Source organism: Palaemon carinicauda, chromosome 4 (assembly GCF_036898095.1).
Source record: "Palaemon carinicauda isolate YSFRI2023 chromosome 4, ASM3689809v2, whole genome shotgun sequence".
Classification (NCBI taxonomy): domain Eukaryota; kingdom Metazoa; phylum Arthropoda; class Malacostraca; order Decapoda; family Palaemonidae; genus Palaemon; species Palaemon carinicauda.
Window position 1 is genome coordinate 51,788,245 of NC_090728.1, and position 23,078 is coordinate 51,811,322.

At 40.7% G+C, this 23,078-nt stretch overlaps 2 protein-coding genes across 5 annotated transcripts in view; both read right to left on the reverse strand.

Annotated features, from left to right (window-relative positions):
• The window catches only part of nmo (serine/threonine-protein kinase nemo), a 341,472-nt gene that overhangs the window by 241,428 nt on the left and 76,966 nt on the right, over nt 1-23,078 (reverse strand). The window lies entirely within an intron of this gene.
• LOC137639950 (dnaJ homolog subfamily C member 9-like) overlaps nt 1-23,078 on the reverse strand; it is a 58,425-nt gene that overhangs the window by 14,930 nt on the left and 20,417 nt on the right. The window contains exons 3-4 of the mRNA XM_068372258.1: nt 15,585-15,701; nt 6,371-6,479 (exon numbers count right to left, since the gene is read on the reverse strand). Coding sequence (XP_068228359.1) covers nt 6,371-6,479; nt 15,585-15,701 — 226 coding nt within the window. The remainder of the gene's footprint in view (nt 1-6,370; nt 6,480-15,584; nt 15,702-23,078) is intronic.

Below are 23,078 nucleotides of genomic sequence, written 5' to 3' on the forward strand. Positions count from 1 at the left end.
TAACCAGCGGGTAAGTATGTTAAAAAATTTTATTTTATTATGAAAATATCATTTTTAAACATTTAAACTTACCTGCTGGTTATATAACAATAGCTGATTGACACCCTTGGTGAAGGGTCAGAGACAACAACATTGTTGAAATTTCACTTAAGTGTCAAATAAAAAAAAGCTCAAGGGTTTGTACCTGTTAAGGAAGCTGACTTCAATTATTCTCTGCCTCATTATGTCTGCTATCCTTATAAGATCCAGCGGTCCACTCAGGGGGCTGAAGATCTATAGGAGCTGTCAAACGAGTAATAACCTCTATGTTGACAGGACCTCAACTAATAATCTTGTTCCGGGCACTCTCAAGGAACAAAATGACCACCTGACTAAATCAAAGATTGCGGAAGATTGTCGACCAATCTTTACGTACAACCATAAAAATATATAAAAGTTCCAAGAGAAGAACAAGGGTACTACGGATTAGGGGAAACGTGGTGGTAGATCCTTCACCTACTACTGCACTCGTTGCTACGAATGGTCCCAAAGTGTAGCAGTCCTCATAAAGAGTCTGAACACGTTATAAATAATGCGAGGCGAATACAGGTTTACTCCTCCAAAAGGTTGTATCCACGATGCTTTGCAGAGAACGGTTTTGTTTAAAAGCTACAGAAGTTGCCACAGCTCTAACTTCATGATTCTTTACTTTAGGCTGCTTAAGGTCTGCCTCACCACAGTGTGAGTGAGCCTCTCTAATTAAAAGTCTTATAAAAAATGATAGGGCATTTTTAGACATAGGTAGCGCAGGCTTCTTGACTGCGCACCAAAGAGCCTCTGAATTGTCTCTTAAATCTTTAGTCCTGTTCAGATAAAACTTCAGTGCTCTAAAAGGACAAAGAACTTTCTTCCACTCTTCACTCACCATATCAGAGAGAATAGTAATCTCGAAAGATTTAGGCCATGGATGAGAAGGACGTTCGTTTTTTGGCCAGGAATCCAAGTTGTAAGGAGCATATGGCTTTTCCGTTTCTGAAGCCAATATTCTTGCTAAAAGCGTGAACTTCACCGACTCTCTTAGCTGTTGCCAGACCTACTAAGAAAAGTCTTCAAGGTCAGATCTTTGAAAGAAGCTGAGTGAAAAGGCTCAAATCTGTCACTCATGAGGAATTTTAAAAACAATATCTAAATTCCAGGCAGGTGAATCTTATCGACGCTTCTTAGAAGTCTCAAAAGATCTGAGAAGATCTTGAAGGTCTCTATTATTTGAGAGATCTAAATTCCTGTGTCCGAAGACAGCTGCCAGCATACTCCTGTACCCCTTGATGGTCGAGGAGGAAAAAATGTGCTTTCTTCTAAGGTTTAAGAAGAAATCGACAATTTGTGTTACAGAGGTACTGAATGAAGAAACTGATTAAGCTCTACACCACTCTCCAAAACCTCCCACTTAAGACTTTAAAACCTTGATGGTAAAAGTCCTTCTTGTACTAGCGATAGCCTTAGTTGCCTCCTTCGAAAACCCTCCAGATCTAGGGAGTTCTACGATAGATTGAAGGCAGTCAGACATAGAGCTTGGAGGTTTAGATGGTTTCTTGCCAAGTGGGGTTGTTTGAGAAGATCTATTCTCAATGGCAGGCTTCTTGGAATGTCCACCATCCATTCCAGAACCTCTTTGAACCAACTTTTTGACGGCCAGAAGAGAGCTATTAAAGTCAACTTGGTTCCCTCGTGAGACACGAACTTTTGTAAAATCTTGTAAAGCACTTTGAATGGTGGGAACGTGTACAAGACCATGTCACAAGCTGCTTGACGCTCGGGGTCGCATTGTACTTGATGATTAATGTAGCGTCTCGACAGACGCTCGACGTCACGTCTTACAGGACGTCCTGTTCCGCTGGAAGCTCGACATCCTGTTAGGTGGACGTACGACGTCACGTCTGTTTGACTCCTTGCTAGGGAGTTGTAAAGACGTTCGTCATCAAGAACATCTCGACTAGTAGGCTCACTACGCTTAGCTTAGTGTCCAGGCGTGAAATTACCTGACACTCAAGATCCAGGTCTGCTACTCTCTTGTTGTATGCAGGCCGACAAAATAGCATGAGCGAAAAGAGCTTCTGTTGCAAATCTAGTAGTGTAATAAAAATAGGGTCAAACTGTTGTGGTACAGGAGACATCATGTCTACCACAAGCTCTCTTTCTACACCGTTTAAAAACACGCAGAGCGTCCAGAAGACGATAACCAGTTGATGGTGGAGGAGTATGACCTGAAGCCATGCTAGGCTCAGACAACTGTCCTGCAACTGAGAGAGTTGGACGTTATTTGACAGTTGCTGACATCCTAAAAGGATGTTTGGTAGGAGAGTTTTTCTTCGGTGGAAAGAAAAAAACGCTCGGAACTGTTCGAAAGACTATAACCAGAAGCTTGCGGTGGTCAAGAAAAGACGCTGATTGACCGTGTCCATCTTCCTCTTTAGAAGTTTCGAAGTTGATGCCAGCCTCGTCTGGGTGCTGAGTCATCTGAAGACGACGAAAAAACTGTGAGGCGTCAAAAGGTATGCTCGAGTAGGCGACTGCTCAGGAGCTAAAGCCTCTCGTTTCCTTTATCGTTCGATATTTCTTCTCTCCGGGAAAAGGGAGCTGGAAGAAGTTTCAAATCTACATTCCTTGGAAGAGGTCTAAGGATAAGAAACAACGATATGTCCTCACAGACGCACCCTTTATTTGAGGGGTGGTGCTTAGCCCGAAACAAAGAACTCAAAACTGGACAACTTCCTCCTATACACGAACCTTCCGGTAGCTTGAAATTCGGATGGATGGGGAAGTAGAAGTAAGCATCCTGGAGATCTAAAGAGATCATCCAGTGGACCTACTTTACTGCTGCAAGAATAGTCTTCTGAGTCTCCATAGAGAACTTTTGTCCTCTGGACATAGCTCGAACAGTATGTGACTGACGTTGGACATCAAGGTTTGTTTGACGTTCGACGTCACGAGCTTGTTGCTCGATGTCAACGTTCAGCTTGACACCCAATGTCACGTTCAGCTTAACACCCAATGCCACGCTTAGCTGCCTAGCAATCGTCGCCGCGCTTGGAAGGAAAACGCTCGATGACACGTTTGGCCGTTTGATGTCTGGTATCAAGAGAAGCAGACACTCAATGGGAAATAGAAGCCTTATCACGCTGTTCAACATTCAGCTTGCTGGTAGGCCGCCTGTGCGACAATGCGTCCTGATAAGAATCATGACGAACCATCACTTTGCTAACAGCAGGCTGATAAGACTGCATAAAAGATGAGAGCCGCTGCTTCATGCTAGCAGCATAGTCCAATTAGGATCAACATTAGGTGACACCGGTGTAGAAAAACTTCGATCGCGAACTCGCCTTCCTCATCGCTTACATAATGCTCCGCATTTCAGCAGACGGAAACCAGTCTGGTGGAAGCGGCGGTGCCTGTACCGTACCACCAGACTCAGGAACAAGATCCGTATCAGTCTTAACTAAAGCTTTGCCAACTTCTGACATCCTGACAGGACGTACACAGCAAAAAAGGGACACTGCCTTCTCTCACAATAGCCCTAATGCACTTCTTGCTGTTGCAGCTGAACGTGCTGCTGCACCAACATCTGCAGTTAGGTTCTTTATGCTGCACTGAGGATGCGCTATTGCACTGCCCTATCAGCACTGTCTTTTTGACGTTGATACTTTTTTCAGAATGATTTATTGTTAATTTATTCTCATCATTTATTTATTTCCTTATTTCCTTTCCTCACTGAGCTATCTTTCCCTATTGGAGCCCTTGGGCTTATAGCATCTTGCTTTTCCAACTAAGGTTGTAGCTTGGCTAGTAATAATACTAAAAATAATGAACAGAGATTCCTTCGACGTCTTCCTTGGGGAAAAACTAAAGGCGGGACGAGGAGCAGCAGGTACAAAATAAAATGGGAACTCTTCAAAAAAAAAAAAAAAACTCATGAATTTCTGAAAGTCACTCCCTTCCTCCTACAAGTCTCTAACCTAGGTAGAGATGTCTTGTTTCCTAGGAGTCAACTCCTTAAGATCCTGAATTCTGACCTCAATGCTTTAGAGGTTTAATTCTCGCTCTCCCACAGACACTAAGAATTAGTTCAAGCAGACCTTGGTCTGAGAACATAATATCTTTCTAGTTAATATTTATTTCTTAATATACCGCCTGGCGTAACAATGTTCCAACGCTAGACGCTCATGGTCATGCAGACATCAAGTTCTACTGTTGGAAGCCAGACACCAAGCAACTGCTTGGCGTTCAGCGTCACGTGACTCTCGGAACAATACTATTCACGATTCAGGCGCTCGTGATCTAGCCGCTTGGAGCTATGCTTGACACGCGACATCATGTTCAAGTACTTGATGCTCGTCGACACTCAACTGCTTGGCGTTCGGAGTCATGATTAACTGCTTAACACTCGACGTCAAGTTCAAATGCGTGAAGCTTGATACCATGCAAGCTCTTGACGCTCGGCGCCACATGACTTTCAGAACAATAACGCTCGTGATTAAAAAATGCTCGCGATTCAGACGCTCAGAACTATGCCGATCGCGTCTAGAATGGTAAATCATCGAACAAGAGAAACCAAGAATTTGCACTAAGTTACAAACATCGAGTCAAACTCTTACAGCAGCGTTAGTAGCTAGCCTTGCTGAACGCTCGATGACCAACGCTCTGTTGTTGTCACGCTTAGCTTGGCGCGAGGCGTCACGCTCAGCCACCTGGCAAGCGCCATCATGCTCAGCTGCTTATCATGCCCCATCACGTTCAGCTGCCTGGCGCTTGTCGCGCCCCTGGAAGGAAGACGCTCGCGCTTGGCCGCTTGATGTTAGTAAACACTTTTACCTCGCTTTACCTACGGCGAGGGCGAGCGTTCTGGGAATCGTCAACAGGAACGCTCGAGGGAACCTCTGTTCAGGTCTTACAAGACGCTCGGCGCCAGACTAATGCCTATCGCTCCCTTTCGCCAATCGACTTTACTTCTCTCATGGGTCCAGGAGCTTAAAAGAGGTCTAAGGCTAGGAAAACGACAGGTCCGAACAGAAGCACCCTCCACTGTATTGAATTAAATTCACTGCACTAATTTAGCACTAAAAATTTGCATTTTTAAACTCTTTGGCATAAAACCAAAAGTAGACATGCCCGTAGAGGGAGATCTTACTATTCTGTCAAGGGCTTGAATGAGAATGCAAAAGTCATTGAATCTTATATAAAATGTAACAAAATCTTTTATAAAAAATATTAAATGAATCGATATAGGAGTAAAGAATATATCTATATATTTAAACCAACCCTTATTACTTAAGGGGTTCCAATAAAAGACAAATAGTCACATTTAACAATTGGAACATTTATAAATATTATACACAAAAATTTTGTATTCCCAAAAACGAACAAGTAAACAACAATACAAAGAATCGTGAGACTATATCGATTGTCATGTATACTACGTCATATAAACATTACCTGAACGCTAATTTTTGTTTAATCTTTGTAAACAGATTAGCTAAAGAAAATACTAAAAGGACCAATATAAGTGTAAAATAAGAACATATTCCTTTTTTCTAATACAACTTAAAAACTTTAGTTTTTAAAGAAAAATGTACTTTTCATAAATATCGATACAAAGAGTAATACTGTAACGATAGACTGAGGACTGTGTAGCATAAATAAACTAAACGCTAAATAATCTTTAAAACAGATCGAAGATTATCCTAAGAAAGCATACCAAAAGGACAAAAATTTTCTTAAAATAACATAATCCTTTTATTTTATATAACTAAATACTTTGTAAGATAGTTTTAACTTATCATTCTTTGTAAAAAAAAAAAAAAAAAAAGAAAATGCAAGTCATACTCAAGCTAACGTCATATGACTGACGTCATCGATGAGGAGGAGTGTTTACCTACCGCCATAATGCTTTCGTTAGTTTAAAATTGGTTGAAAAATTTCTAATCCTACCTTTTAAGCTATAACATAGCGATCAAATATCAAACAAAACCAAATAAGCGAATGCTAAACCCCGTATGTAAGAGTACATCACCAATATACTGCTAAAATCCAGGTTAATCACGAGTGAATTCCTTCTATGTTGCCAGTATGGCGGCAGAAGAAAATAAAATCTGGTGCCGGATGGAATAGTTCGGCCTAGCTACCGTGGTGGCGCTAGTGTACACCTGGCATATCTATTCGATTGCCATGAGTTTTTGAATTTCTGCCGGACAGATGAATAAAGCTATTGTTATATAACCAGCGGGTAAGCTTAAATGTTTAAAAATGAAAAATTTCATTCAACAAAATTAGACCCCCTGACAGAGATCAAGATATAGACAATTAATTACGAAGTAATTTTCAACATCAAACTTACCTGTCTTCATCATCGTGAGTGCAACACAAAACCGAATTTATGATATGTTCCATGTCCCCCTTTCCGTCAATGTATGCCTGCTTTAAATCATTCAGTTCTTCATCAGACCCTTTAAAAGAAAGATTACACAATCAGAGATAAAAGTTTTTCCTACACCAGAACCACTATCAATATCATAAATTTTACCCCATCACACCTTAAAAAATTTTAACAATTTACAAAGCATTCTACAGGAAATTCACATCTTTTCAAAAGCTTGATAAGCAAATACGACCAATTTAGAAGTAATTTGGGTTTTTCCTAACTACACAAACCTGAGTCAATTATTATTATTGTTATCCTTATTATTATTATTACTTGCTAAGCTACAACCCTAGTTGGGAAAGCAGGATGCTATAAGCCCAGGGGCTCCAACAGGGAAAAGAGCCTAGTGAGGAAAGGAAACGAGAAACAAAATATTTTAAAAACTGTAACAACATTTAAATAAATATTTCCTATAAAAACTTTAACAAAACAAGAGGAAGAGAATAAGATAGAATAGCGTGCCCGAGTGTACCCTCAAGCAAGAGAACTTTTACCAAAGACAGTGGAAGACCAAGGTACAGAGGCTATGGCAGTACCCAAGACTAGAGAACAATGGTTTGATTTTGGAGTGTCCTTCTTCTAGAAGAGCTGCTTACCATAGCTAAAGTCTCTCTTCTACCCTTACCAAGAGGATTTAACCCCTTGGGTGAAGAAGAATGGTTAGGTAATTTCAGTGTTGTTAGGTGTATGAGGACAGAGGAGAATCTGTAAGGAATAGGTATGATTATTCAGTGTATGTGTAGGCAAAAGGAAAATTAACTGTCACCAGAGAGAAGGATTAAATATAGTACTGTCTGGCCAGTCAAAGGGGCCCCATAACTCTCTCGCGGTAGTAACTCAACAGGTGGCTGGTGCCCTAGTTAACCTACTAATGTTCTTCAAAGTGCTCCATAAAAAACAACCTGGCTTTCAAGTCAGTCATGTTCTTTTTTATACCAATAAAATTTCTACAAAAGGATATCTCTAGTAATTTCCATGGAGGGGTTATCTTAAATTAGAGCACTTAATTTATAGCCATATCTAGGCTCTAGTAATGTTTCTATCCAAAAACCAAAAGGTGGAGGAGTTTTTGTGTGATACTCAAAATATCTTCAATGTCTTGTAGTCTGATGGGTTAAAGAATTAAGGAATTCTTTGCAGCCTAAACCAATACCAAACAAAAAAAAAAGACTTTCTGTAAAGGTCTAAAGGTAATTCTTCAGCGTCAACAAGAAGGCTTGGGAGAGGCGAGGTTCTACAAGCATCCGTGTCCAGATCTAAAATCTTTAGCCAATTTGGGGTGGCTGAGAAAGTTGCACAATGAAGTAGAAGTAAAATGAAGATGGATGGAAAGTAAGTGGAGAGAGAGATATTGTAGAAGGCTAAATGTGAGTGCAGCTAGAGGCCAAAGGGACGCTGCAAAGACTTACCAGTAGTGGCACTGACGTCGCTAGACTCCTACAGTGATCCAAGATCACCAACTTTGGTTTTAGAATGTTTTAACAAAGATAAAACTAAAATTAGAACAAGGTACCCTGAGGTTGTAGAATTTCTTAACAGAGATAAAGCATAAATTACTGTATATCAAGGTGCACCATCTCTTATTGCTAGTTTTGAACAGATCAACTTCCTAACATGTTATTTTCATTAGTAAAATAAATTTTTGAATATACTTACCCGATAATCATGTAGCTGTCAACTCTGTTGCCCGACAGAAATCTACGGTCGGGATACGCCAGCGATCGCTATACAGGTGGGGGTGTACACAACAGCGCCATCTGTGGTCAGGTACTCCAGTACTTCTTGTCAACACCACCTCAATTTTTTCCTCGGTCCACTGGTTCTCTATGGGGAGGAAGGGTGGGTCAATTAAATCATGATTATCGGGTAAGTATATTCAAAAATTTATTCTACTAATGAAAATAACATTTTTCAATATTAATCTTACCCGATAATCATGTAGCTGATTCACACCCAGGGTGGTGGGTGGAGACCAGCATACATGTTAACAAAGAAGCTAAGTATCCCGTATTTTATTTTATTAGTTATTCAAAAATAACATAAAATAAATAAGTACCTGGTAAGGAAGACGACTTGAACCATTACTCTGCCTTTATTAAGTACGTCTTCCTTACTGAGCGTAGCGGTCCTCTTAGGATGCTGAACGACTCTTAGGTGCTGAAGTATAAAGGGCTGCAACCCATACTAAAGGACCTCATCACAACCTTTAACCTCGGCGCTTCTCAAGAAAGAATTGACCACCCGCCAAATCAACAAGGATGTGGAAGGCTTCTTAGCCGACCGTACAACCCATAAAAAGTATTCAAGAGAAAGGTTAAAAAGGTTATGGGATTATGGGAATGTAGTGGCTGAGCCCCCGCCTACTACTGCATTCGTTGCTACGAATGGTCCCAGGGTGTAGCAGTTCTCGTAAAGAGACTGGACATCTTTGAGATAGAATGATGCGAACACTGACTTGCTTCTCCAATAGGTTGCATCCATAACACTCTGCAGAGAACGGTTCTGTTTGAAGGCCACTGAAGTAGCCACAGCTCCCACTTCATGTGTCCTTACCTTCAGCAAAGCAAGGTCTTCTTCCTTCAGATGAGAATGTGCTTCCCTAATCAGGAGCCTGAATTAGTAAGAAACTGAGTTCTTAGACCTTGGAAGAGAAGGCTTCTTGATAGCACACCATAAGGCTTCTGATTGTCCTCGTAAAGGTTATGACCTTTTTAGATAGTACCTAAGAGCTCTAATTGGGCAAAGTACTCTCTCCAGTTCGTTCCCCACCAAGTTGGACAGGCTTGGGATCTCGAACGACTTAGGCCAAGGACGTGAAGGAAGCTCGTTTTAGCAAAAAACCGAGCTGCAAGGAACATGTAGCCGTTTCAGATGTGAAACTATGTTCCTGCTGAAGGCGTGGATCTCACTTACTCTTTTAGCTGTTGTCAAGCACACGAGGAAAAGAGTTTTGAATGTGAGGTCCTTAAAAGAGGCTGATTGGAGAGGTTCAAATCTTGATGACATAAGGAACCTTAGGACCACGTCTAGATTCCAGCCTGGAGTGGACAACCGACGTTCCTTTGAGGTCTCAAAAGACCTAAGGAGGTCCTGTAGATCTTTGTTGGTGGAAAGATCCAAGCCTCTGTGGCGGAAAACCGCTGCCAACATACTTCTGTAACCCTTGATCGTAGGAGCTGAAAGGGATCTTACGTTCCTTAGATGTAACAGGAAGTCAGTAATCTGGGTTACAGTGGTACTGGTTGAGGAAACTGCATTGGCCTTGTACCAGCTTCGGAAGACTTCCCCTTTAGACTGATAGACTCTGAGAGTGGATGTCCTCCTTGCTCTGGCAATCGCTCTGGCTGCCTCCTTCGAAAAGCCCCTAGCTCTTGAGAGTCTTTCGAAAGTTTAAGGCAGTCAGACGAAGAGCGTGGAGGTTTGGGTGTACCTTCTTTACGTGAGGTAGACGTAGAAGGTCCACTCCTAGAGGAAGAGTCCTGGGAATGTCGACCAGCCATTGCAGTACCTCTATGAACCATTCTCTCGCGGGCCAGAGCGGAGCCAACCAACGTCAGCCGTGTCCCTTTGCGAGAGGCGAACTTCTGAAGTACCCTGTTGACAATCTTGAACGGCGGGAATGCATACAGGTCGAGATGGGACCAATCCAGCAGAAAAGCATCCACGTGAACTGCTGCTGGGTCTGGAATCGGAGAACAATACAACGGGAGCCTCTAGGTTATCGAGGTAGCGAACAGATCTATGGTTGGCTGACCCCACAGGGCCCAAAGTCTGCTGCAAACATTCTTGTGAAGGGTCCACTCTGTGGGGAAGACCTGACCCTTCCGGCTGAGGCGATCTGCCATGACATTCAAATCGCCCTGAATGAACCTCGTTACCAGCGTGAGCTTTCGATCTTTTGACCAGATGAGGAGGTCCCTTGCGATCTAGAACAACTTCCACGAATGAGTCCCTCCCTGCTTGGAGATGTAAGCCAAGGCTGTGGTGTTGTCAGAGTCCACCTCCACCACCTTGTTAAGCTGGAGGGACTTGAAGTTTATCAAGGCCAGATGAACCGCCAACAGCTCCTTGCAATTGATGTGAAGTGTCCTTTGCTCCTGATTCCATGTTCCCGAGCATTCCTGTCCGTCCAAAGTCGCACCCCAGCCCGTGTCTGATGCGTCCGAGAAGAGACGGCGGTCGGGTTTCTGAACAGCCAAAGGTAGACTTCCTTGAGAAGAAAGCTGTTCTTTCACCACGTGAGAGTAGACCTCCTCTCTTCGGAAACAGGAACTGAGACCGTCTCTAGCGTCATGTCCTTTATCCAGTGAGCAGCTAGATGATACTGAAGGGGGCGGAGGTGGCGTCTCCCTAACTCGATGAACAGGGCCAGCGATGAAAGTGTCCCTGTTAGACTCATCCACTACCTGACTGAGCATCGGTTCCTTCTCAGCATGCTCTGGATGCATTCTAGGGCTTGGTAGATCCTTGGGGCCGACGGAAAAGCCCGAAAAGCTCGACTCTGAAGCTCCATACCCAGGTAGACAATGGTCTGGGATGGGACGAGCTGGGACTCCTCAAAATTGCAGTCGTCTGACGGAGCCGGACACAAGATCATGGTACTGCTGCACAGTCTGTGAACTGTCAACCATGGGGAAGCGAGGAAGTACAGCGACAACCCGAAACTGTCTAGACTGTCTGGGTCGTACAGACAACTCCTTATCGGGTTGCTGAGGTTGCCGCACTGCGTCACAACAAGTCACTTCTGCTGGTTGTTGAACGTCTTCCCAGTGACACACTGACTCCGTAAACAAAAAATCCTCTAACAAGGACTAAGCTTGGACTGCATGTCTTGCAACAAAGCTCAAGGTCTATGGGAGCAGGTGTGGTAACAGACGGGGTTAGCGACTGAAGCGGAACCATTACCCTCCCTGGAAGCATGTTATGCTTAAATAAAAGTCCATAGGAGGCTAAGCAGCTAAAGGCTCCTCTCCAAATGACAGAGTCCTCAAGGGAATATCAGAAGGAGGGAGAATAGCACTTTCTCATCTACAGGAACCATATCCGAGAAAAGCTAAGTTCTCTCAGTGAGGGTTACACTGGTGCAAAAGCAGCAGACCAGAAGGCAACGTTATGAAACTGCTTGACAGTCTTGTGAGTTGGCAACAACCAAAGATGTGTGACTGAGGAGCATGCGGTAAGGTATGCAGAGCATGCTGTATGCAGAGCATGCTGTATGTAGAGCATGCTGTACGGTATGCAGAGCATGTTGCATGGCGTGCGGCTTATGCTGCATGGGATGAGGCTCATGCTGTATGGGATGAGGCTCATGCTGCATGGTATGAGGCTCATGCTGCATGGGATGAGGCTCATGCTGCAAGGGATGAGGCTCATGCCGCATGTGTTGAGGAGGATGCCGCATAGTATGAGGCTCCTGCCTCAGGGGTTGAGGAGGTTGCCGCATAGCATGAGGCTCCTGCCTCATGGTTTGAGGAGGATGCCGCATAGCATGAGGCTCCTCATAGCCTGAGGCTCCTGCCTCATGGGTTGAGGAGGATGCCGCACAGCATGAGGATCCTGCCTCATGGGTTGAGGAGGATGCCGCATAGCATGAGGCTCCTGCCTCATGGGTAGAGGAGGTTGCCGCATAGCATGAGGCTCCTGCCTCATGGATTGAGGAGGATGCCGCATAGCATGAGGCTCCTCATAGCATGAGGCTCCTGCCTCATGGGTTGAGGAGGATGCCGCATAGCATGAGGCTCCTCATAGCATGAGGCTCCTGCCTCATGGGTTGAGGAGGATGCCGCATAGCATGAGGCTCCTGCCTCATGGTTTGAGGAGGATGCCGCATAGCATGAGGCTCCTGCCTCATGGGTAGAGGAGGTTGCCGCATAGCATGAGGCTCCTGCCTCATGGGTTGAGGAGGATGCCGCATAGCATGAGGCTCCTCATAGCATGAGGCTCCTGCCTCATGGGTAGAGGAGGTTGCCGCATAGCATGAGGCTCCTGCCTCATGGGTTGAGGAGGTTAGGAGCAGGCAGCCGCAGTATCTGCTGAGCGCACAACCTCGGCGGGTTGTAGGTTAACAGGCTACATTGTCAACCTTCCAGCATGATACTCCTGTATGAAGGAGCAAGCTGAGACTGTATAGTCTGCAGCATGGACCACTAGGGTCTATGAAAGACAACAACAAACGGAGCTACTGTCCGTTGAGACTGAGGGTCTAAAACAGCTGGTGCGGCAACAGACGGAGTTACTGCCTGTTGCGGTACCACCTTGCCTCTCTGGGAGGTGTGCAGTTGTCGTACTGCAGCAAGTCCGAACTGACCCAGTGCTAATGGCTACACCTAGGAGTTGGACTTGCGCGGAAGGGACCGACTTGCACTTAAAAGCTGCAAGATTTGGTCCATGGTTTCTGCGAGAAACCTCTTCCGCAGACGAGGAATAAATGGGCTCTCTCGTCTTTGTGTGGGTGGGGTGATCACGTCGGCTACGTGAGTTGGTTACACCCGAAACCACGGAGGGAAACGTCTGTTCGTCGATCAAGGCCTGATGAACCCATAAGTCCTTCGACGTTACTTCTCCCCTGGGCTTGGGAGCTTGTAAGAGGTCCCAGACTAGGCGAACAACTGGCACGAACAGACGAACCCTCGAACGCAACACTGTAACACTTTGCGCTTATCACTTTATCACTTTTGATTTTCTGTTTGCACTTATTTCACTGAACTCGAAACTTTAAGTGGTTTGTACCTGAAACACGCAATTCTATCCTTCATTAAAAGTTAGTAATTGCGAAAACAGTATTACAATGTAACAGAAAAACATAATGAAAGATAAATAATTCAGTGGCTGGAAAAGGGACTAAACACTAGATCAAATAAACTACGTTTAAAATCTCTCACCGCATAAAGCCTGGGAACAAGAATAAAACTCTAGAAACGTTTACCTTCTTCCCCTAAAGAGACTAGGGAGAAGAGCAAAAACGATAACAACGTTACCCGCTTGAACGAAACGTTTATCCTCCTCTCTCTCCCTCCGCCTCTATCTCTCTCTCTCTCTCTCTTGACTTAGAACCTGAGAGATGAGCCCAATTATATATATCGTTAAAACATATTATTGTTAAAGGAAAAAAAAAAAAAAAAAAACTGAAAGATTTCCCAAATAAAAAGTCCCTTTATTAGAATTAAAACCATTTAAGCTAAGAAAGAATGAACAAAACGCTAGAATCGGTTTACTCTTACTGCAACGTGAAACCGTGAATACTCTCTCTCTATCGTAACGATAGAGCGCAAGTTGAACGTTCTGAACGTCAACAACTGCAGAGACAAAACAAAACGTTAGTTCAACTTTGAAAACAGTACGAGACTATCAAAGAAATTCTTTCAAAAACATTAAAATAGCATAATATGTTAACAGGTAAAAACGAAATGACGGGCTCAATGTTAATTAACTTCGGTTCCAAGAAAAGACCGCCTACTATTAGGAAAGGTCGAATATAAACAAACATAAAAATTAATTTTAATAAGTTTATAATAAAAGGAAGTTAATCGAAGAGGCCTATAATAGGCGGAGAGATATAAAATAAATCTATAACTTTGTTAAGCAAAATTAAGAAAGAGAGTCTATACTCTCTTCGACACCAACACTTCCGTCTAAGGGAAGGGTCGGCCATTTAAAAGTGAAAGAGAGTTCATACTCTCTTCGTCACCAAAATTAAATCAAAAATTAAATCAAATTAATTCCAAAAACTTGCTAAGCTAATGATAAAGCTTCCTGAATAGCGAAGGCTAAACTCTAGAGCAAATACATCACCAAATCGTGAACAATAACTCCAGAATCAACAGCGTATCCATGTAGGTCTAGCCGGCGGCACGACAGAGGAAAAATTGAGGTGGTGTTGACAAGAAGTACTGGAGTACCTGACCACAGATGGCGCTGTTGTGTACACCCCCACCTGTATAGCGATCGCTGGCGTATCCCGACCGTAGATTTCTGTCGGGCAACAGAGTTGACAGCTACATGATTATCGGGTAAGATTAATATTGAAAACTAGACGTTACTGTATTTCTAGTTGAACAAGACCTTCAGAAATCCAATAATTAATTTGTTTCAAACAACTGCACTTGCTGTATAAAGATTTAGCCACTACATTTTTCAATATTTGTACAGTATTTAAATTACCAGATAATGCTTTAAGCATCATTTGACTACTGAAGACAAAACAATGTCAGTGTGAATTTAGTTACATATAGAAATTATACTCGAGATTCATTTTTTACATTTGAGACACTTTTTTGTGGGAATAATTTCCATAAATATACCGACCTACTTTCAAGTAATTTTGTGTCCTATTTAGCATTATTCAACCACAAAACTATTTAAAAATATTAATTTCACAAGCATTTTTTTTCATATTTAATAAAATCAATACAATACATCTGATACCATGTGAAAAGCGCAGTCTAACAACCCCTATCATATACACACAATAAATGTGTCGACAGCACTAATATTAATCTCTTAACACACACAGAAACACTCAGCAGTTTAACAGGAAAGTATATGCCTCTTATCTTATTATTATCATTACTATCTTTATTAAGCTACAACCCTACTTCAAAAAAGCAGGATGCTACATATAAGCAAAGGGCTCCAACATGGAAAGTAGCCCAGTCATCAAAGGAAATAAGGAAATAAATAAACTATATAAGCTATAAAAAGTAATGAATCAAAATATATCTTATGATAAGTAACAACGTTAAAATAGATCTGTCATACATAAATAATGAAGAGAGAATAGTGTGCCTGAGTGTACCCCCAAGCAAGAGAACTCTAACCCAAGACAGTGCAAGACCATGGTACAAGGGCTATGGCACTACCCAACACTAGACAACAATGGTTTGATTTTGGAGTGTCCTAGCAGAGTAAGTAACTCGTTCAGTAGTTAACCTCTTGAGCAAAGAAGAATTTTTTATCTTAGTGTTATCAGAGGTATGAGGAAAAAGAAGTGTGTAAAGAATAGGCCAGAATATTTGGTGTATGTGTAGGCACAGGAAAAATGAGCCATAACCAGAGAAATAACATGTAAATAACATTAGATGCTTCATTAAACTAGGCAGGGAAAAGTTGAATACAGACGATGAACACTTACCTATGTATTTATCTTCAAAATTCTTAATATCCTTTATGTCTATCTTCTTGAATAGAAGTCGCCAGTATTCCTCCCAGTTTCTGTCTTCAGGACCGGCATTTTCTTCATCTACCTCTCCTGAGGATTGGAAAAAGAGTTAACAGCACATACAACAAAGGTACAAATTCAAATTGTATGCCACTGTCAAAAGCTGCATAAATTCAATGCTTTCATCTAACTTTAGCTATATCTATAAGTTATACAGTGTAAGATAACAGTAAGTCCTTCACAAGCCAAAACTTAAGATTTTCTTTCAGGTATCAAACAACCATCACAGACTTGGGAGTAAACAGTCAAAAAAATGTCTTAGACAAGTCAATTACCAAAAAGAAAAAAAAAATAAGCCATTTATGAATGCTTTGATACAAAAATTGATTATTTGAATTGAAAAATACAAAATTCAAATCTCAAATGTTCGGATGCATACAACATCTATCAAGTTCATTTCAAATAGGAAATCAATAAATATGGAACAAGTACTGTACCTCAAAAAATCATGGAACACTACAGTTTCCTAGATACTGACAAAATACACATATGGGCATTGCCAAAGTCCCCCTCACCACCCAAGGTAGGACCAGGAAAATCATAGGCAATGACTGCAGATGACTAAGCAAGTAGCGCTATGGGCTCCCCAAAGCTCACAAGAACAATATGGTTGCAAACACTACTGGAAACTATCAGGCTCGAACTTCAGATTTAGAATCCAAAAGGCTACCACAAATCTTCATGTGCATCACCAAACAATATGCTTACCCTATACAAACACAGTGACGTCTTAAAATTTATTGGATTAGCTAAAAATGAATGAACAAAATAGAATGGAAAATGAAAAAGGGGCAATGATAATGCCACCTCATCACCAACCTCCTGGTAAATACTAGCTATTGATAAAACTACTTCATTACAAGCCTACTAGTAAATACTAACTATTGATAAAGCAACCATGAAAAGATGCGTGATGTAAAAGAAGTTTCATTTTTTAAGTAACTGCCAACCACTCAATCATGAGAACTACCCAATACACAGACACTTTTGTTAATGAAGAAATTTAGAATAATAAATTGCTTGCATTACAAAATAAATAATTTTCAAAAAACTCTCAAATTATTTATCAAGTATACCTATATTACATGAGCAGGAATCCATTCAACAACAATAACCACTCATTAAAAGTGTTGCATGATAGAGACAAATTCAATTTTCTTTAATCGCCATTTAAATAATGTTAAGCTATGGTAACACTTAAAATGCTGTTAGATAAACATAAAAGTTCAACAGCAGGAAAAAAAAGCGCACTACATTTCAAAGAGTTATTATACAAAGATTGTTCTCAATTTACCAACTGTAAAAAAAATCTAAAAACTCACCACTTTCAAAATTCTATTTACATCATGAGATGTAATAAAATAAAATATACTCTCCACTTTAACAATACTAATAAAATATCACATGGTATTCCTCACTGAAAACTTTAAAGGCAACCAAAGAATTTGGTAATTTGCTGCTCCCTGATTACTCCCCTACAAATGACAGTTTTTTATGCTCACAGGGGAATACAGTATACTGCATACCACATATCGAAGCAGGTTAAAATTCCAAAGGACCTCTAGTTTACCTCTCCCTACTCCCATGTTTTATATCTAAATATATATGAAAACTTTGGTAGAAATATGAAATTATATCTCTATAACTTTCTTCTGATAACAGTCCCTATCCCTCTCAGAAAGATGATGCCTCTGCTATCTGTTTAAACCTAGCTAAGTAATGGGCAGTAATATTATTAATAATCAATATAGAAGGGGAAAGACTTTTGACAATTAGCAACTCAAAAGTTTTTCTCATAGTGTTTGCAACTAGCTTTATAAAAGGTATAGCCAGCTCTGTCTAAATTTTTGCATTGAAGTCAATTTACAAAGAAATTACCTCCATTGTGAAAGCAAGGTTCAGTCTAAAACTATAACAGCCATCCAACTGAGAAATGCCTATCCAACTCACTCCTAACTACCTTCTTTGTTGGCAATTCAGTTTCATATACAGGAAATTATACACACTTCTTTATTATTACAAGACATACAGCGTTGTTGGCCACTTTTCCACAAGTTTCTGTTCATTAATATGAATATACTGTTTGGGGAGTTCTAAATTTAGCACAAATAAATTACTATACTGTTAGGGGAGTTTTAAATTAAGAACAAATAAATCACTAAAGAAATTACTATTGAATAAATTAGAGCTACATCCTCCAACATACATTCAAGCAATCAATTTATAATGAAGAAGTCATTCAAAATATAATTTTTAAAAATATAGCATATGACATACTTTGGCTACAAAATATAATCATCTTAAAAAAGCTAAAAAATATACGAGAAATTAATAATAAAAAGTACTATTTGAAGGACTTAATCTTTTAATTTTAATTCCGAATCACCAAACTAGGATTCATTTTTAGAAAATAACTTAACGCCCTTGAATAAAGAGTACAATCAACTCTTGTTACTCACGTTTTTTTTATTCACAAATTTCTTACAAAACAAAAACGCTAAATTTGAAAACAAATTCAGAACTAGAAGTCACCAAATACAGCCTGGTCTTAAAAAGTGCAACTCGAAATGTGAAATTTTGCAAGTTAGGAAATTATATCAACGATACTCTGTTAACTATAGTCTGAAAGGTTGTGTATGTTTCAGGTAGCATCTTAGTCCCCCCAAAGGGCAAAGAAGTAAATCATCTGGATCATCATCGGTTGCTTCCTGGGGTAAGGAGATGGAGCTGGTCTCAAACCTGGGGTCGTGCAGAGAAGGCGCTGAGTTTTGGTTACGACTCAAGAGCAAAGGAAAAGGAGACCTTTCTCGTAACAAAGAGGAAAGAAGCTTGTTTCAATGATAAAGTAGTTTCCAAGAGGACAGAATCAGCCAATCATCTAGGTACCTTAAAATTCATGTCACATTTGCGCATGAGCAAAATGAGATGAGCTTGAACACTCCAGTAAATACTTGAGGGGCAGTCAACAGTCCAAAGCCCAGGACGTTGAACTGGTAGACCTAACTCTCCCCAAGGACGAAGCAGAAGAGCTTCTTGGAAGACCGATGGACTGGTATGTAGAAGTATACAGTATATCTCTCAGATCCTGATAGAGCATACGTCATTCCTCCTGGTGGTACATGTAGTTCGTTTGATGATTGTCTTCTCTATCTTGAACAGGGTTTGTAATACAAACTCATTTAGGACCAAGATGTCAATAACCAGTCTGCAGCCCCCAGTTGACTGTAAAGCCTGGAGATCCATCCCTTACGAGCTGCAACGCACCTTTGACCAGGTGAGGTTGAGTCACACAGCGACCATGTCGTTAAATCTCAGTGAGGGGAGGACAAGAAGCAATGAACAGGAAGCCTATCAGTCCCCCAGGATGCTTACTGCCCATTCCTCTGCTCCATGATGCTGCCACCTTGTTCATTGGCTCAACAGTGGAAGGATGCTCCTGAGAATTGATGATCAACTGCATCTTCCTGAGTACAGGACTGGACTATAGGGGTAATATCATTAACTCCCCTACATCCGTACTAATTGGTGTGATTTTGACATTGCACTTTCAGATGGTAACACTGCTAAGGACAACGCCCTAAAGCCACTTACGCCTTCCTTACGGGCCGAGGGTATTCGGTCGATGGAGAAGCTCCTTCAAGCCCTGGCCTACGTATTCCTCCACGGGCCCATATACAGTACCCTTGCAGACTCATCAGTAACATGGGTAAAAACCACAGAGGAGTATCAGAAATTGCTACTGGTAGCTAAATCTAAAACAAAATCCATTTGAATGGAAAGATTTTCTACTCAATAAAAAAGAACTAAATTTATATTGTTGTACAGCATACTATGTCATGGGGACGTCATAAAAAAAAAAAAAACTTTGATCAAATTCGCTATACCTACTCCAATATCTTCGCTTGTCCTTAGCTTCTTTTTCAAGGACAGCCTTAGCTAACTTGAGATATGCATTTACTGTATCTTATTGTCATCAAGTTGAGGGGAAGGAAGAGTTAAAGAACTATCTGAGCCGACGCAAGGAACACAGACCAGGGATCAATTGTGTTTATACAGTATGTACAGTGAGCCCTCGCTACTTCGCGGTTCGACCATCGCGGATTCACCACTTCGCGGATTTTTTTCATAACCCATGTATACTGTATACATATATCGCGGATTTTCCGGAAATTTCGAAAATACCGCGATGTGACCGATGGTGCGAGATTGGAGAAAGTAAGGAAAATTGAATCATGATTGATTTTCAATATGAATGAAACTTTGAGGAGCAACAAAGATATCACGAGAGAGAGAGAGAGAGAGAGAGAGAGAGAGAGGAGAGAGAGAGAGAGAGAGAGAGAGAGAGAGAGAGAGAGAGAGAGAGAGAGAGAGAGAGAGAGAGAGAGAGAGAGAGAGAGAGAGAGAGAGAGAGAGAGAGAGAGAGAGAGAGAGAGAGAGAGAGGAGAGAGAGAGAGAGAGAGAGAGAGAGAGAGAGAGAGGGGTTTAAATGTAATAAAAAAAAAATTTGATAGGTTATAACACATTGGTGCTTATGTAATATCAACTGTATACTGTAGACGGTTTGAATAAGTTAAGAAATGATATAAACGATACTTTGTTAGTGTATTCGTACACTCTCAAGAGCGGCAGCTAGATGTCAGCTGATCTAATCACAGCCAAATGTAAAACAAAAAGAAGTCAACAATACTCTATTTTTAAAACACACCCGAAATTTAAAAACAAAAGTACACGCTTTCTTAATGTGCAATTAACTATTTAAAGAGTAGCAATTTTCTAGAATAAAATGATGTTTCCCAAAAAATAGTGGTTTGCTGATGAAATCGGATGCCATATTTTTAGCTATGATTGAAATGGATGTAGACTCGGCATAATTTTTTCGTTTCGTATTTAATTGACACTAAGAAAACTAATTTTAGTTTCTTCATCTAAATGTAAGTATAGTATAACACGAAAGAGATGAGGAGAGAGAGAGAGAGAGAGAGAGAGAGAGAGAGAAGAGAGAGAGAAGAGAGAGAGAGGAGAGAGAGAGAGAGAGAGAGAGAGAGAGAGAGAGAGAGAGAGAGAATGAATCAGCTGTTGTAATCAAATCGCGTGTTTTTGTTTCGTGAGAATTTCATCGCCACGACTATAACAACAACATACTGTAAACTTTACAGTATTATACCGACTACTGTAATATGATAAAGTAAAATATTCGTAATCTATTTTATATGAAATGGGTCTTTTTTTTTTTTTAAATTTACATTTACGTATGTAAAACAACTCTCTCTCTCTCTCTCTCCTCTCTCTCTCTCTCTCTCTCTCTCTCTCTCTCTCTCTCTCTCTCGTAAATTGTTTTCCTGCTTTGCTACTTATGTATGATTTTATATAGATACGGTAAATAATATTTGTAATAATATATTTTATAAAAGCTTTTACTGTAATATCATTATTTATCACTTACATCATGCGCGTTAAATGCCTTCGTTTGTTTACTGAGCGTACTTTATGACGCCGTCGTTTCAGGCGGCGTCATAAAGAAAAACATTTCATTTGGAAGTCCTAAGAAAAATTAAGTAAAACATTGGTAATAACAAAATCAACATACTGTACTGAATAATCAATATAATCGATGCAAAAACTAACCTATACACAGATGTGTAAATGCGTTTGTTTCTTCATTATGATCAGAGATAAACGTAAATAAAACATTGGTTGCCATTTTTTATCGTGCTTTTTAGCGTGTTTAGGAAACGCATGATATAAAGTCGCCTTTAATATTTGTGCAGGTTTTAGTTTAGAGTACTGTAGTACATGCATTTAAGTGTTCTGTACATTAAAGGGTAGTTTGTTAACAGTACTACGTACAAGGGAAGGTTTTAAAAGTCTGAATATACATGTTAAATAAATAGGTAAATATGGTGTCACTACTTCGCGGATTTTCACCTATCGCGGTCGGGTCTGGAACCTAAATTTATCTACCGCGATAAACGAGGGTTCACTGTACTGTATATTTCCGTGCATAAGACAATTGGTTTAGATAATGAGGTAATAATTTAGAGAAAATTTTATTGAATATCTCATATCTATAGTAAAAATTGACAGATAAATTACAAAACCATCTCTTGCAGCAACAGATACCTTACCAAATACAGTATTAGTTTTGTAATGATGATGATGTTATTTCTAATATTATTTTATTTACTATATCCTAAGAAATTAAAAATAAATGAAATAAAAGCAATTTTATATATTTTTCCTAAACATGTCTGTGGCGAAATCATAATGAAGAAAATAATCCATTTACAAATCCAAGTGATAACTAATGATACTTATAGCTTCAAGTAAATAGTATGAAAAATCACAAATTTTAAGTAATTTGTATTTTTCCTAACAGTACTTACCTCGAACTACTTTCTTAGGAGTATCTGGGATCTCCTCCCATCCGACCAGAATTTCGTGTAGTTTACCCTACTCGCGTTTTCTATGCGGGGTAATCTCTGGCGGAGTGAAACGCGCCCAGAGACGACCCGGGGTCAGAGAGCATGCTTGCTCAGGTCTCGATCCCCAGTAAGTTTTGACAGATAGGTTTCTATTAAGTCCTGTAAGGCACTCGGGGTAGGATGGGTGGGCCATAACCCGAAAGTATTTCGAGGTAAGTACTGTTAGGAAAAATACAAATTACTTAAAATTTGTGATTTGTTCCAACACGGAGTACTTACCTCGAACTACTTTCTTAGGAGACTTATACCTTAGGAGGTGGGAGTGTGCCACAGGACCCAGAGACCATGATGAGGAGAGAAAGGGTGGGAACCTAGATAGGAGGCTAGGTTCTGCTGACCCTCCGAGAGAAAATACGAGAAATAGGGAAAACTACCCAAAAAACTATCTTAGTGTCTAAGTAACTCACCTCTGTAAAAATCCTTGGAGACGTATCCATTCACTGACGATGTATCCCATGGAAGTTAAAGGATTTTTGTGTCATTTCAGGGAAGGTAATAAGGGAACAGGGGGGAGGTAAGGAAGGAACCTGTGTCTCTTGGACTTACTGCCAGTGGTTTCCCTGGGGCTACACCTTTAAATCTTTTGAAGCGCTGAAATGACGGGACCGAGAGAGAATCCGTCCAAGGACCTCCTCGAGCATTCCTTCATGTAGTGAGCTGTGAAGGTTGACTGATTGGCCCAAGTACCAGCCCGCAGGATTTGGCCGACTGCCATGTTCTTCTCAAAGGCCAACGAAGTACTCAAACCTCTGATGTCGTGGGGTCTAGGCTTACCCGGAATAGGAATCCCTACACTACTGTAGGCTCTCATGATCACTTGCCGTAGCCAGAAGGAGATCTTTATTTTGGAGATTGGTTTCTTTACTAATCCTGAAGAAACGAACAGACTCTTCATTTCGGGTCTAAGTCTGGCTGTCCTCTCCAA